Here is a 16,057-nt window from a genome sequence, read left to right as displayed (position 1 = left end):
GAAGAGATGCCAGATGTGGGATGGGGTCGAGTATGTTGAAAGAGGATTATGGAATAGTTTAAAACAGCTGTGAGATTTAGAAAGAGAATATAAAGGACAGATGAAGAAAGAGGGTATATTTTGAAACAATCAGGAAAATAAGAATGATGATTATAAAACTATGGAGAAACAAAGAAGTAAAAGGGGAAGAGGTGGGTTGTGTAAGTGTAAGTAAAAGGAAGGTGGAAACACAAAAGTCACAAGTAAGGGAATAGCAGACACTATACATACTAGGCAATAAACCACCCAGATTTTTTTCAATGAGAATAATAACATATTACACTGAGTTTTTATCAGATACAAGAAGGTTTTTATGTCCGCAGAAAGTGAAAGTAAGAATTAAGCACTGAATTAATCAGTGATTTGAGTGGCATTCCCATAAGGAGTCATGTCTTGGATTCTAAAGGGAGGGTGCATTATTTAGAGATTTAACATCTGAGGGTTAGATGGAGTAGCCTGGCCTTACATGTTTAAGTCTGTTAAACTTCACCAGTGATGCTGTGCTAGACCCTTTTTATTATTGTGAAAATGTAGCTTCGAGAAACACATCTAGTCTCCTAAAGGCTCCAAAAGATGGGAGGACCATCATTCCTTTGTTAGTGGTGATTACAGCCTGCTTGTGGACTTGGTTGTGACCCAGTTGTCAAGAAGTGACTGACTTTAAAATGTTTGTCTGTGTTGTGTAGATGGGATCAGCTAACCCTGTCTGTGTAACTAATTATCTACTATTCCCAAATCCCAGCACAACCCAATTTTCACTGTGGCAGGTGAAAGTAGTTCATGATCTTTTGCTTGCATGGGCTAATTACATGCAGTTCATAATTTTCTAAGCTCTCCAAACTGTTTTCTTTAATATAAGAATTTCTCTATTTTGTGCTGAAGGTGATTATATTGCCAGGGAAAGCCTATGAAATGATTTAAAATGAGTATTAAAACACACAAAACTATATTTCCTTTTTTTTTTTTTTTTTTTTTTTTTTTTTAAGAAACCACCTGCAATTGCTGTTCGACCTGGATCAACACTAATTCCAATTAATAACATTAATCATCTCCCTGAACGTGATGATGATTATGGATATGAGTGCCTAGAAGGAAAAGACTGTGCTAGTTTCTTTTGTTGTTTTGAAGACTGCCGCACAGGATCTTGGCGAGAAGGAAGAATACACATCCGTATAGCAAAAATTGACTCCTATTCTCGAATCTTCTTTCCAACTGCCTTTGCATTGTTCAATCTTGTTTACTGGATTGGCTATCTTTATCTGTAAATTTCATAGGTTTGACAAACTCAGAAAAAAGTACTAATTGAATAGTCATTAATATTTTAACTGAGCAAAGATTAGAGCTGGTCCAAAATACTCAAATTTTTTGTATGCTTTAAAAATTTGAAACAATGAGAGGAAATTTGATGATGTAGTCTCCCTCTTGTGATCAGCTGTAGAACTGATACTGGTATTTTTGAAGAGAACATTTTAAAATAAATACCCCTAAGATTTATCGTTCTTGCACACACATACATACATCTTTTTCCAGCTCTAAGAAAATGCAAAATCAGAGGCTATGCTATTTAACTGAACTATCCTACATAAGCTCTCAATTTTAATTCTAAATGACAATGCAGAAGGATTTTGTAGCATCTCTTACACCTTTACAAAGAAAGCCTTAATTAAATGGGATTAGTTACTCTCATCCATTTCATCCTTAAGGTGATGATTTTATTAATCCCTAATTTTGAAAAGTTGAAATGTAACATTTCTCTTTTCAGCCATTTGTTCTCTCCAGTATGTTAAAAAGTGTGATTAGATGATAATTAATCAATTCAGATTTATACAGAATGCAGATATAAGAGCAGCAAGTAATGGATATATCAAAACAACCAAGGATAATTCTGAGATTGTCTTATTCTGACCATGTATGGAGACTTTTGGCTTTCAACCTTAGATTACATTTTTATCTGTGCTCCATTTCCTGTTACTTCATTTTTGTGAGTTCGCCAAAGTTGTCCAAGAGGTCTACAACTTCCAGAAATTCTTATCCAGCTGCCATTGCCTGCTCATTTAGTAGAAAGCAGACTGATGTTGGCCCCGATTCTGGCCATTAAGTGTAATGATCTTCACATACGCAGTGTTGGAGAAAAAGTCATAACCCTACATTTGGAAGAATTTGTATCAGCAGAATTTGGAAGACCTGTAACAGTGCTGTATTCATTGTACTCACATCACTGTGTTAAAGCCCCAGTCCTAAATGTGCAGTGTGTGGTCTGCTCCCCTTTGCACACAGCATGGTTTTGTAGATCTGATTTGTTACTGCACATGCCTCTCACTGAGCCTAAGCCAAGTGGATTAAGGTATTGAATGTGTGGTATGGATTGCTGGGTAATTACCTTCTTGATGTTTGTTTGTTTCTAATGGAAAAGATGTGTTATGGAGGGGCAGTTAAAATAATCCTTATGCATTGATGAATCTTCTCCAAGATGGGATATGTCCCCCAAAATCATAGGAGCAGTTCTTCATCCCTTCTGTGGTGAGAGCTTTGGTAGAAATTCTTCAGTAGTAGTCTTTCTGGATTGACCTCTTGGTGTTGACTATTGCTGTCTGGCAGCATTTGATATCTAATTTCTATTTCTAAATCCATTGTCTTCATTATGGAAAAACGCAGTCTTTTCTCCTTTCTTAAAAAGAAACTGGTCTCAAGTGAGCTTGCAAAAATCACTGTAAAATTAATATGTGCATTAAGTAAAAGTCGGCATTACACAGAAGACCTTACAGATTTTAAAGAGGATTAATGGGATTAGTATTTGGCTGTAGGTAAGGATATTCAGTGCTAAAGATAAAGACATGATTAATAGCTAAGAATAGAAAATGTTACATTAAGGGCTCTCCCCTTTCCCCCCAATATTTCTGTTGAATATGCTCCCTCCTCTGAATTTCTCAGAAAGAATTACTGTATTTATAGTCTAGTTGGTACCAGGCATAGTAAGATATGATATACAATACACATTTCAAAGGAAATGTTATTCCAGTGTTGAGCCCCAAAGTTTAATAGAGAATGTGCAGTTGTAGTGGAAGTGTGACAGAAATCCAATTTTAATGAAAACTTTATTTCAGTATTTAGCTGATGAAATACAAGAGTTCTTGAGAGCAGAAAGCCCAGGTGATGAGTATGACTGATGAGTATGGCTGGCATTATTTGTGGTATGACCTTTCTGAGTACCAGCTCCTCTTACTGTTGGACTGAATATAGAAGTGCAGTACCATTAAGACTGATCTGCTATAATTTATTGGGTTTTTAGAGTCTCAATTTCATAGTGTTCAGTCCAAAAGAAACATGTCAGTTTTTATTCCATAATGTAGGTTGATGCTTTCTGACAGCATGCTGAACATTCCTCTGTAGGAGGGATGAAGGTGGCTTCAGCAGTACGTTGGATATGTGCTTGAAAAGCAGTCAGCTTGCTGTACAATGCAAGGCCCAGATTTAGTGAGTTCCTGAGTTTCATTAATTCACCTTTAAACAAAGGAAACTTAAAAGAATTTGGCACCTCACAAGAGGAAATACAAATTTCACAGCCTGCTCTCCTCTGGCTCATCTAGTTAGCTTTTTCTATTCATGTGGTTGTCAGTTGCCAATCAGCCTCCAGTGACTGAATTGGAGAACAGAAAACATTCAGAATTGGCAAGGGATGGATAAGAGGTCTTTCATCTCTAATTTCTATGGAACAATGTAATGGAGTATTAAACCTATTGAGTGTTATGGCTGTTTGGCTTATGGATACACTTGCTTCTGTCTGTTGACAAACTTTTCTGTGTACTTCATTTGCTTCTGATGAAATAATTTTAGTTTCTCATAGTACTGTGAGTGCAAATAGGAATGCAATTGCAGTGAAATGTATGTAATAAATGGATTATTTTAGTCCTATGATTTGTTTTTATAATTTGCATGTAAACACTTGATTTCAAGAAATCTAAGTGATACTTTTTAAAATGACAAAAACCAGACAGTATAATTGAATGGAGTTAGATGCTGCGATAATTTTTCAAACTTACCTAGGTAAAAAGTTTGTTTACTCCTAGCTGGGATCACATTTTTTGGGAGTCATATTATGCTGACCATTACTGCATAAGCACACACTTAACCATATTCCTAATTACTACTGTTATTAAACCAGAATTCAGAAAAGGGTGTTCTTATGTACTGTCATTAAGAGTGATGCTATCATGAATCGATGCCATTAACACATGCTTAATTTGCACTAATTTCAATAATGAGTGTTCAGTAGCTCAAATAATTGAACATTAAGGATGTGAGCCAGAGCCTTTTCAATAAGAGATTTTCTCATTGAAAGAGAGGGACATAAGAGGAGAAATTGCTGTAAAGGCAGAGAGGGACAAAAATTCTGGGAAAACTGTTTTATACTGCACCTATCTTTGGCTTCTCTTGAAATGTATTTTTCAAAAAAGATACTTTTCCTTGATATTTCTGTATTAGTGTTTACCAGTTGTCTGTTTTATTAGTGAATACAGATCAGCGTGTTATTTTTTAGTAAGGTTCTGTCTATGATTGTACCCCACTGATCTTTAGTGCATGTCTTCTGCGTCTGAATAAATCTGTTTTATGTAGTGGCAGTGCGACCAAAGCATGAACTCTGGGTAATATATTTAATATTCACATGTTGTTGTGTTTCAAAGACTTTAACCTTATCCAATTTTCTGGCTTTCAGAAATATAGGATTGTGTAAGTCTTTGAAGGAGAATCACCTTCAACAGTGTTTTTATAAATTTCTCTTCTCTATTTGGTATGGTAGTAGAACATTTGTTTAAAATTGATATATGAACTGTGCTTTGTAATTTGCAAACACCTTACAATTGAAAGTGAATAGGAGGAGTCTGGATTTAAATATCTATCTGCCTAAAGGAAGATATGTTAGATTTAATTGTATCAGTCATAATTTATGTCTACTGTTTCCAAATAGCTGAGAACTAGTGCAAATAGCAAATACATTTTTCTGTTAGTATAAATATTTTTGTAGAATTCATTGTAGTTGCTCTCAGTTGTATGTTAAATGTGATCTTTCATGTATATGAAATAATATTGTATTCTTTAGTCATTATAATAGATGGAGAAGATAGAAACTAATGGGGAATTCCACATCTGAAAAATACAAAGCCAGGAATCAGAAAGAATTACTGTGCTTCTGTTCCTAAAAAAAGCTCAATGGATGTCCACATGCCTCATGAATGTGCTTCAGGAGGAGACTGACTCACAGGAAATGGTAGAATAGTGTCCAGACTGTAGAAAAGGCTTTTGCATTGGTTCATGCCATGGATTTCCTACAAAAGTGGTTCAAGTGGAGGAAAGGAATAGATCTGCCCTCGTTTTTTCAGTGATCTCTTGTTTCTGCTTAATTTCAGTCAGCAACAGTAATTCTAATGCTCTGTTGCCAGATGAAACAAAATGTGAAAAATTATCTTTATTTTACTCTTAGTTAGAGTTAATATTTCCCACAGATGGGTGGGATCATCTAATTGAACACACAAGATTATGACTAAGTTTTTCTCTAAGACAGGTGGTGGGAGTTTGCATCTGGAGGCTGAAGGATGGCTTGTTGTGATGGGCATTTTTCATTCAGTTGGGAATCTGCACTGAAAACTGGTAGGAGGAAAGGAAACAATGGTATGAGGGAAAGATTGATGGTGGCAGTGATCCCAGAATCAAGTTACATGGATCTGAATGATTTATATTTAGTTCATAGGTTTCTCAGTTGTATTTGTGATAATGCCCTTGATTTCCTTGCAATATAATGAAATATTTCTAATGTTTTAAATAAAAAGGAAAATATTGTATTTCCTATGCAGTAACTACAGACTGAATTAGCAATAGAAAATTATCTTGAACGTTCTGGTGAAATGTTGAACAGAAAACAGAGATCAGGTTGAATGATAAAAAGCTTTTTTTTTTTTAAATCTCCATGTATTATTTGACAGAAAAGCATTTTTAAAATTATTGATTATTAATTAGTGCAGTAGGCACTGGGAAAGGCCTAGTACCCAGTCTAAATTGCTATTAATCCCCTCAAGGGCTAAAATATTTGGGAATAGAAACTTGACTCAGACTGCACTCAGTTATCATCCCCTATTTCCATCAGGAATTGAGAAAGATGAATTGTGATTATGCCAAACATGAACTAGATAGCTGGGATGCTCCAGGGAGGTTGGTTTCTGGTTAAAAGGAAGGGTCATTTCTGCCTGAGACTGTCACAGTTAGTTTTTGGATGTTATGATGCTAGTGAAAATGCAGCAAATAAACTTTTGATTTTACTTACTAGTAAACCTCACTGAGAAAGCCAGAGAGCTTTAGCAGAAATCTTAGATGGCTCTTGGAGACAGGAGATTGGCTAAAACTGAAGGAGACCAAATGATATAGCCCTTTCTACCTTAGCTGGGTCCTGTTCACCAGCAATAGGCTGATTCTGAAAAAAACTGTGACAGTGTCATGGTATTTTAAGGAAAAAAAAAAATCTGTAAAATTCTTATTCCTCTTCTCTGTGACTAATCTTGCTCTGCCTGCAGACTGTGCTTTTGGTACATCAGTCTCACTTAAGATGTGTGAGGAGAGCCATGGGAGATGTAGGACAGAAAACCTGTAAACTGTTCTACCTTGTTCTTTCTCAGTTACTTTTCTTAGTCAAGAAAAGACGTTCAGAAGGGTAGGCGTATGGCATGTGCAAATGAGGACAATTTTTCTACTGACAACAGGGCCTGAGTCCCACTGACAGGATCAAGAGGGATGAGACTCTGCTCACAGTAATAAGGCTTCTCTTTTGTAATCCTTTGTAGTACCTACTTTTCCATACATCACTGCAGGCCTACCTGAGATTCAAAATATTTTTCGGGTTGGAAGTAATTCTTTTGTGTGTTTCTGGTAACATGCAGTAATTCTCTGTGTGTTTCATACAATGTCTTTATCATCAGGGTTTGAGCATTGCTGAATTCAGAAGGAAAAGTTTCCTCTTGAAGTTTCCTTGTCCAGGCACTGCAGGTAGGAGATGTCTTCCTGCCAAACATTGGAAAAGTGATTTTCAGTTGATCCTGCTAAGGAGACAGACTGGCTCTCTGGGGTGGCGTTAGGATTCCTACGTCATTTAGACCTGAGAAGGTTGAAGGAGTTTAAAGGCAGCAGTGTTAATGACCAGCACTGCCTCCAGAGAGAATGTATTGCTTTTGCCAATTTGATATTTAAAAACAAAATCCAAAACTGTTACCGTAGGTGGAAAATGAGGATGAGTCATCATTTTACTACAGATATATATTTCCCCTTGAATTGTTTTTCTTCCTTAGGAAGATGGTATATAGGAGTCTTTTGGCTTGTGAAATATTCAGAAAAGAGGTGATGACCATTTTAAACACTGAAGACATGTTAGTCCATCTGCCAACAATGGTCTAAGAGCAGTAGAAAAGAAAGCACTTGCCCTATAGTTCAGATTTCCCAAGAAGGATAAATATGGAAATTTGCATATTCATAGGCCCAGTATTAATATATAATCTGTGTTCACACTTAAGTCACTGAAAAAAATCCTAATGGTTTGTTAGTCTTCACAGTATCTTTTGTATTTCCCACTGTTGCCCACTACAAACTCTTGGACACTTTGTCTGAACATGAAGAGTTGTGTTGGGATACCTTTAATTAGATTTTAAATTGCTATAGATTATACTTCAGAATCTGGTAGTCCCATGGTGATTTCTATATTTAAAAAATTGAATACTTTTACTTAATTTATCCAAGCATAATACTGCTATAATTTGTATTTCCCTGCATGAAAGTTTCATAAACAATTGCAGTTTATGGTCTGATAACATTTGTTGATTTATGATGTGTCTCAGTATTAACCATATTGAGGGTACAGTATTCAAATGCACAATAATCCAAATATCTTTCTTGCCATCTATAGTTCACATAATGTTTCAGTTACTCAGACTTCGCTTCTTACTAGTACATCCTTGGTTTTTATTCAATATTTTAAAAAAATGATGATATTTTTAACTACCTAAGTGAATATTTATACTATTCATTTAATTTGATAGCGTTTTGGCACCAATGGTCAATGTTGCAATATTATGCATCAGTGTTCCTTTTAAAGTTATTTATTAATGCCCTTGTGGATAACTTATTGTAAGAAATATGGAATATAAGATAAATGCTATAATTCTCTGTGCTGCTTCTAAAGTTTATATATAAAGTAGGTGATACTGAAGCAAATTTATTCTTCCGTTTCAGTTTTCCTTCCAAAAATATCCTTAGTTGGGGTATTATTTTTATTTTTATTATCATTGCTATTATTTTTATTATTATTTTATTATTTTATTATTATGCTGATATTTACAGTTCTATTTAGTTATTTGGCACTTTTCCAGTATAATACATGGAATGTATTAATCCATTATTATATTCAATTACCTGGAAACATCAAGGCATCCTCACAGTCTTTCAATGTGATTAAGCCATGGCTTCTTCAGCCTCTCTTAAAATGCCATAATCTTTTGTGTGCAATACCAAAACTAAAGCATTTTCAGGTATTAAATTGAGTTTTACTTGCTTTTCAGTTTTGAAAAAGTCTGTCTGCTGGGTTACAATGAAACACTGATATAATAATTTTTATATTTGACAATACTATTAATGAGCATGGCTGAACCAGAAGACTTCAGAGGTGATAAGCAGATGATGCTCTTGGCTAAATCCCATGTACAGCTACAATGGGCATTACAGAAATTACATTGGCAATGGCAACAACATATATATATATATATATATGTAGACTGGAAAGCAAGATATAAGAACGTATACATCAGTTTCTGATTTTCATTTTAACAAGCTTTCTCCTGCCAATACAATTTATATTTTAAATGTGACCAAAAAGGTCATTAAAAAACCCCATTTAAGATTTGTACATTTGGAATGTAGGAGTAGTTCAGAAGCTTAAAATAATTATGGGTTTTTGTTTGATGGGTCTTGATTAATTTTTAATTTTACTTCTTTTTACTGAAGAAGAAAGAGAGAAGAGATAGGCAATGGTATCACTAAAGGTAAATATGAAAATACCATCTAGGTGGATAGTAGATTTTCATACCTATTTGGAGCAGATGTGGAGCAAATTTCCTCATTTATTTCTGCATTTGCAGAATAGATGGATTCTGCTCTCTGTTTTCAGATCTCTGTTGATATCATGGTAAAAGATCGACTCAGAATTTTGCATTTTTTAGTATACTCTTAGATTTTGGATACCTTATTTTCTGATGTGCGGTTTAAGACATGAAAGAAAAAAAATCGCTTTTCAGAAGTTTAGCCCTTTCTAAAAATTATCCCTTGAGCATTCAGCTTCAAGTACTTCAAAAATAGTAACTAGGCATCACTGAGTGTTTGAAATAAATTAGATTGCTATAGAATAGTGCAGAAAGTTCAATTATGGTTCAAGGCTAGAATTTTGTAGCCTTTGGGGGAATTTTCTTTCTTTTTTTTTTTAAAATTTTGTTGACATGTGGGGAGATGGGAAAGCAAAGAGACAGATTTCATCCTATGGTTGCTTGGTTTTCTTTTGTTTTCAGCAGCATAGCTCATGCAGTATCTCAGCTGCTAAAAGCTGATTTTATGGAAGTGCAAATGAGACGTTGAGACTGGTAACAAGAACACTAATAATAAGCTCAGAAAGGAGATGTTTATGGCCCTCATTATCAGAAGGGGCTTGAAGGCACAAGGCTTTGGAAACAAATTCTGAAGTAATGTTATGAGAAAGAGTTGGATTATAAGGACCTCTAGAGAAAAAAATCTCAGAAACCTTTTATCAGAAGACTAACAGTGGTTTGAAGGATAGGTTTTATGGTTCATAACTCTACCGTGAATGTTAATGTCTATTGAATTGTCATATAAATGTTGCACTAGTCCTTGTGCATTGAAAGGAAATGTGCTTGCACCCTGGTGCATGGTTCATACAGATGTTACTGCAATGTAATCTGTAATCTTCTAAATGTAAAATTCTGAAAGCCATAGTCGTAAAAAAAAAAAAAAATTATGCCCCACCATTGAATAACGTGTTCTGTGCAAAATGAGTAGATGTTTGTATTCTGATGTCTCTTAAATTGATAGGAATCAAGAGAGTTTCAACACTGAATTTTGTGACGAAGTTGTAATGCACTTGTTTATACTGTATCTGCTGTGAAGTTGATTAGTTACACTGTGAAAAAATAAATAGTGCCTGGGTACTTACTTTCTTATGCTATTTATTTTCTATATGCCATGCATTCTTTTTTCTTTAAGACAATTATGACAATGGTCATTCTGGTGGAAACAGTTTTACACACTGCTCTGATATACAACAATCCTTTATTTGCTTCTCTTTCCTTCCTTTGATAATAATGTAGGAACAACACCAGTCATGTAATAGAAATAAAGCTCTGGAACTAAAATCCAGTTTTATCAACCATTTTATTTGGGACCAGTTTTATAGCTGATAAGTATGTCCTGCTTGTAACTGCCAGGAGGAGTGTTCCTACTCTCCCACACAGCCCTTTCACTTTGGCCAGCACTGGTGCTTGGCTAATACCACTCTCCCATTCCAGAATCCCTCATGGCCATGATGTGTGTCTCCCTCTTCTTTGTTCTGTCATTTTAGGAAAAGTTGTAATGCTTTATTAGATGTGCTTCAGGTCAAGGAGCAGGGCTCATGCTGAAGCAAATATCCAGGGGCAAATCACTCCTCATTGTTCACAGGACCTGCCTGTGTCATCTTCCTCATGTAGTCAGTCCCAGGAAATATTTCTAATGCATTCTAAACTGACTGTGGAAAGGTGGTGAAAGAGGGATTCAGTCAGTGTAAAAATCGTGGGAAAGGAGTCAAAGATGTTTAAAGTCTCTGGTAGTTCTGGAAAATGCCACAGATATCTGCAGTCTCTTTCACATCCTTTTCAGATTAAATTTAAGGGTCCCTACAGTTCCTTTAGCATTTTATGTTCTTTTTTCCCTGGTAACTACCTCCAGTATCATGTCTTGATAGCTTGCTTAAATTAATATATTTTTCTTTAAGATTGTTGATGTCTTGTCCGATGTATGTACAGTGAAAAGAACTGTGGTATTTCATAACAGCAAACCTCTGAGTTCAAAATACTTTGAATAGCTTTTTAGGTCAAAAGAATCAAGCCTCTAGCTTCCACAGTACTGTTGATGAATGAAGGAATTAGGCAAAGCCTTTATGTACAGACTTCAAATCAAAATCTGTCATCTGTATTTTTAAGGTAAACATTTTTCAGTATTATTGTCAATGGGGTGAATTTCAGATACATGTGCCTGTAAGGAGCTAAAATCACTTCATTTCTCATGGAAAAGTCAAAATGTATTATTTTCTACCGTACTGAGACTACTATGATTTGGGGTGACACAAGCCTTGCTGACTGAAATTACTAAATGTCGTAGCAGAGCCAGAACAAGAAAGTTAATTTTAAGACTTCCCAACTACTTCACCTTAATAATATCTAAATTAACCTTTTACTTTGTAAGAATTAGTAAACAAATGTCATAATAAATAAATATTTCTTAGTAATACCCAATTTTATTATTTGCTAATAATATCCACAGTAGAAGTTAAAGAGGTCTTCTAAACAATATATTAGGAACTCAAAGTGTATAAATGAAACCTGTGGATATTAAAAAATCCTAGTTAAAAGAAATGACTGCTTTTCAGAATGACAGAACTTTTCAAAGCATTACATAAACCTTTCTGCATTCCCTCTCAAGCCCTAAGGTCCTGCACAGTTTTTTGTTTTTTTTTTTTTTGTGAGGGTCCACAAGCCCTGAGACTATGAACAGAGCTTCTCTTGGCAAGGGTAACATCTGTGGTGCTCTCACTTCTCTTTTCAGAAGGGGACTGTGAGCACAGAAGTCATTCCACACAGGCCAGTGAGCAGGCAGCACACGGTAACCATTTTCAGACCCGACCAGCCAATGTTAGGTACATACTGGCAACTGAATGTTTTCATGATCATTGCCAGTTCCTCATGGGTTGTGTCAGGTCAGGTGCTACTCTTGTCTTTTCTCATGTGCTCCATCCCACGAGAAACACTTCAGGTTTCTTCATCCTTTCTCCTTGTTTCAAGCTTTTTCAACCTTCTCAGTTCCTTTCCTCAGCAAATCTGGTTCTCAGTTCCTTTCCTTACATTATAAATCACTGGTGTTTCCTAAGCTTCCGTTGTACTGTTCACCCTTTTCTCATTTGCTGCACCTTTGTTTTCTCATTTTTGTTATTGCTGGGTTAATTCAAACACTCACAGCTAGAATTGTGAAGAGTGATGAGCACTGTGGAAGTGATGCTGGCATAAGAAATGAGGCATTTCCTCACACACCACCAGCAGTCAGGCAATACAGTATATTAGCATCCTGCTGAGTGAAGAACACCTCAGAGAATTTTGTCTGGCATAAGTCATCCGCTAAGAAATAGAAAATAAGCAGTAGATCATTCTTAACACTCTCCTAAGGATGTCATAAGACAAAAAGGACCAAACATCCTTGAGAATGATTTTTCTTTAGGTTGTTTAATACATGGTCCTGGTGTTGAGGTCAGTGGGCTCTGAGCAGCAGAGCCTCCAAAGGTGGTTGGGTTCCTGGGTGCTGGGGATTCCTTACAACGTGTTTGGAGGGATAACCTGGCAAAAGTTCAGACATTTTTGTAAGCTTCCTGCCACATTACCTAAAGGAAAGGGAGCACCAATACCTCAAAGCAGTGACCTTATTTTCCTGCTCCTGTTATTTTCCATGGAAACCCCTACTAGAAGCCCTAGGGGCTGTGCTCAGAGCATGAAAGGTTAGCTATGAGCTTTAAAACTTGGAATTCAAAGTTGTCCTTTTCTGACACTAAATCTGCAAGACTCAAAAATTTTCTGTTTTATTTGAGATAAATTTTTTTTGCGTGTCTCAGTTTATATCTGTTAAGACATTAATAATGCTACTCATAAAGCTGTTAAAATTAACATTGACGTAGTGAATGCAAAGCACTCTGCTTTTTTTTTTTTTTTTGTAAAGAACTTTCTAGTCAGAAAACTAGAACAAATTATATTTTTGAACTTTAAATTCTGAGAAACATACATTTGCATCCCCTTAGTCAGAAGTATACTGATAAGTATACAGATGGGTGATATTTCTGTGCCTAGAACTTTCCTAAAGTAAAAAAATCTGTAATTAATGAAGGCAAATCCTCAGAATTTTGTACTCAGGGTTCCACTCAGAATTTTGCAATCAGGGTTCCACTGAGAAAGTAACGAGGATCAGAGTTATCTGGCTTGTAAATGCTGAATCTGAAATCTTTGGAAAGAGGTGTGAAACTAAGAACTCTGATATCTTTCTGTTATTAATGATAATACACAAGAGAAATTTTATCCTGGTTATCTGTTTTCTGGTTTGGGTCTGTTGCTGATAACAAAGCATGCTATCTTAATATTGGGCTTATTTGTGGTTTGTCCTATAGGCAGTATTAGAAGACTCTAAGACCTTCATAGTTGCAGTAAATTAAGCTGTAGTCACAAGTAAGCTCATCACTGCTCAAGGTTTGAATGAGTGGGGGAAAAAAAAAATCTGTCAGCCAATAAATAAAATTAATAGCAAAGTTTAGTTGCTGTAGTGAGATTGCTGATCTATTTTATTTAAAAGTTGACAGGACCAGAGTCTCAGTGTAAGGCAGCATTGCTTCTCTGCAATCAATAGAACTGATTTACAGCTGCAGCTGCTGGACCAAAATTATTTTATAACTAAGAGCTATATGTTCTGATGTGACTGAGAAGTATAACTAGTGTTTTGCATCAAAGTATTTGGTTTGGAATTACAGCCTTCTCAGCACATAGTGAAGTCACACTGAGATCACATGGTCATCATTCAGACTGTCAATGAGCATCCAGTTCTGTTCCCATCAGAAGCTGCTGCTTATTCCATGCAGTCTGTTGCACTGAGTACATACATTTGTGGCTTAGCAACAGAGTCATCTCAGCTGAGAAATGCATTTAATTCCCTATATTTGAAATTTCTCCAGCAGCATGCAAAAGGTCTTTGAAATATAATTTACTAAAATATTTTCACCATGTAGCATTTGTTGGGCTAGAGATTTTTTTGCTGCCTTCTGATAACCCAGAGTGTTTTAAAATTCTAACATAATTATTTAACTAAATGGGAAAATCCTGTTAGAGACAACCTTCACATTTCCCAGCAGCAACAATGAAGATAAATGTGAGTGTGTTATCGCCACAGCATTCCAAAAAACACATTAAGGGAAGTGATACATCAAAGCTGACGTGTCCTACAGACTGCCGGGGATTAGTGGTCAATAACTGGGCAGCAGGGCCAGAAGAATGCAGGCAGCCATGGCTGGTGCCCTTGCCATCAGAAGCAGTGCCCTGTAACAAAGGCAGAAGTTAGAAACTTGCAAAAACTTGGAAGTTGTCCAGATGTTAGACTTAGTGTTTCTGGACCATGGCCGTGTTTGGCTACCACTCCCACCTCAAGCTCCTGTGCTGTCATGTCCCTTAGAGGAGGACCCCTGTGAGGGGAAGGTGACCCTGGGCAACCATAGAGCTTCCCCTGCCCTGCTCTCCTGAGCAAATCCCTGTTCTCTACTGCACATACCTGAGTGATCCTTCAGCCCTTTGGGTGAAGCAATCAGATCTTCATGGAACACTGGAATGAAAGGCCTCTGTGCATATGTGTTGTGTGGTGAGTGTGTGTGTGTGTGTGTGTGTGTGCGTGTGTGTGTGTGTGTGTGCATGTTTTGGGTCATTGCTCTTTTCCCTGTGGTAACGATACTCCTGATTGGTACACCGAGCTTCTGACCTGTCAGATTACATTGCAGCGCCTCTGTTGGTGACCCCTTCTGTGTTTGTTCGTTTTGGGTGTCGGCTTTAATTACACACTTGACTCTTTTCTCTCTGTGAGGTTGATTTTTTGTGCTTTAGTGATAACTCTGCAGCCTTTATGTCCTGAAGCATTTCAGTTTACTCCTGTCTGGGAGCAAACCTCTTAATATCTCTGTTTAGCACTGAGCCAGTACCATCCTATTGCTGCCTTAGGGCAGGAGCTACTTTATGAGAACTTGATGAAGATCATTGGTGTAATTTCCACTTCTTGCAATTTTCCAGTGCTTAAAAGAGGCTTAATAAAAAGAGGAAGAACAGTTTCTTGTGTGGACAAATGGTGACAGGATAAGGGGCAATGGTTTTACACTGAAAGAGGGCAGATTTAGATTGGATGTTAGGATGAAATGGTAAGGTACTGGAATAGGCTGCATAGAGAGGTTATGGATGTCCCATGGAAGGCTCCAAAACCAGACTGGATGGGGCCCTGAGCATCCTGGTCTAGTTAGAGTAGTCCCTGCCTACAGCAGAAGGCTGAAACCTCTCTGATCACTGAAAGGGATCTTTAAGGTCCCTTCCAGCCCTAACCATCCTGTGATTCCAGGATTTAATTGTAGTGGAGAGAAAACAGAACAGAAATATCCTTGGCTTACTCCTTCAGATTAGAAGATACATTTGCTGATGCTGAATGCATATTTGCCCAATGACTCTGTACTAAAGATTAGAAGATACATTTGCTGATGCTGAATGCATATTTGCCCAATGACTCTGTACTAAAGACATTTTTATTCTGTTACAAGCACTGTTTAGAGAATATTTTAAACCACTGTGTTGAACTAGCACAGATTCTTTCTTAATGATACAGTTCATTTTTTCTAAACAACTATTGCTGTTAAAAAATACTTACTTAAACAACTAAAAGTCATTAAAAGAATTAATGACTTTAAAAGAGATGTAAGTTATTGACAGTCCACTATTGCAGAATAGCCTACATGGCTAAAATACACCATTTAAGGGATTAGGAGCACCTGCTACAATTTAATTTCTGATACTTAGTTAAAATTTAGAAAAAGTTTGTGATGTTTTCACATTATTTTTAATAGATATTTTTCCTCCATTGGTTTCTATTTTGATTTTGTAAATTTTTT

The 16,057-nt window shown here is 36.3% G+C and overlaps 1 protein-coding gene across 4 annotated transcripts in view; it reads left to right on the top strand.

Moving 5' to 3' along the window:
- The window catches only part of GABRG1 (gamma-aminobutyric acid type A receptor subunit gamma1), a 58,242-nt gene extending 47,952 nt beyond the window's left edge, over positions 1-10,290 (top strand). For 3 of the 4 annotated variants that reach the window (XM_030270995.4, XM_072928137.1, XM_072928139.1), the window contains one exon: positions 1,026-10,290. In XM_030270995.4, the coding sequence (XP_030126855.1) occupies positions 1,026-1,304 (279 nt within the window). In that variant the 3' untranslated portion in view covers positions 1,305-10,290. The remainder of the gene's footprint in view (positions 1-1,025) is intronic. The other variant, XM_072928138.1, reaches the window with a different exon arrangement.
- The last annotated feature ends 5,767 nt before the right edge of the window (positions 10,291-16,057 follow it).

The sequence above is a fragment of the Taeniopygia guttata genome, chromosome 4, assembly GCF_048771995.1.
Source record: "Taeniopygia guttata chromosome 4, bTaeGut7.mat, whole genome shotgun sequence".
Taxonomy (NCBI): Eukaryota; Metazoa; Chordata; class Aves; order Passeriformes; family Estrildidae; genus Taeniopygia; species Taeniopygia guttata.
The sequence above is the reverse complement of the archived record's forward strand: the minus strand, read 5'-3'. Positions and strand labels throughout refer to the sequence as shown.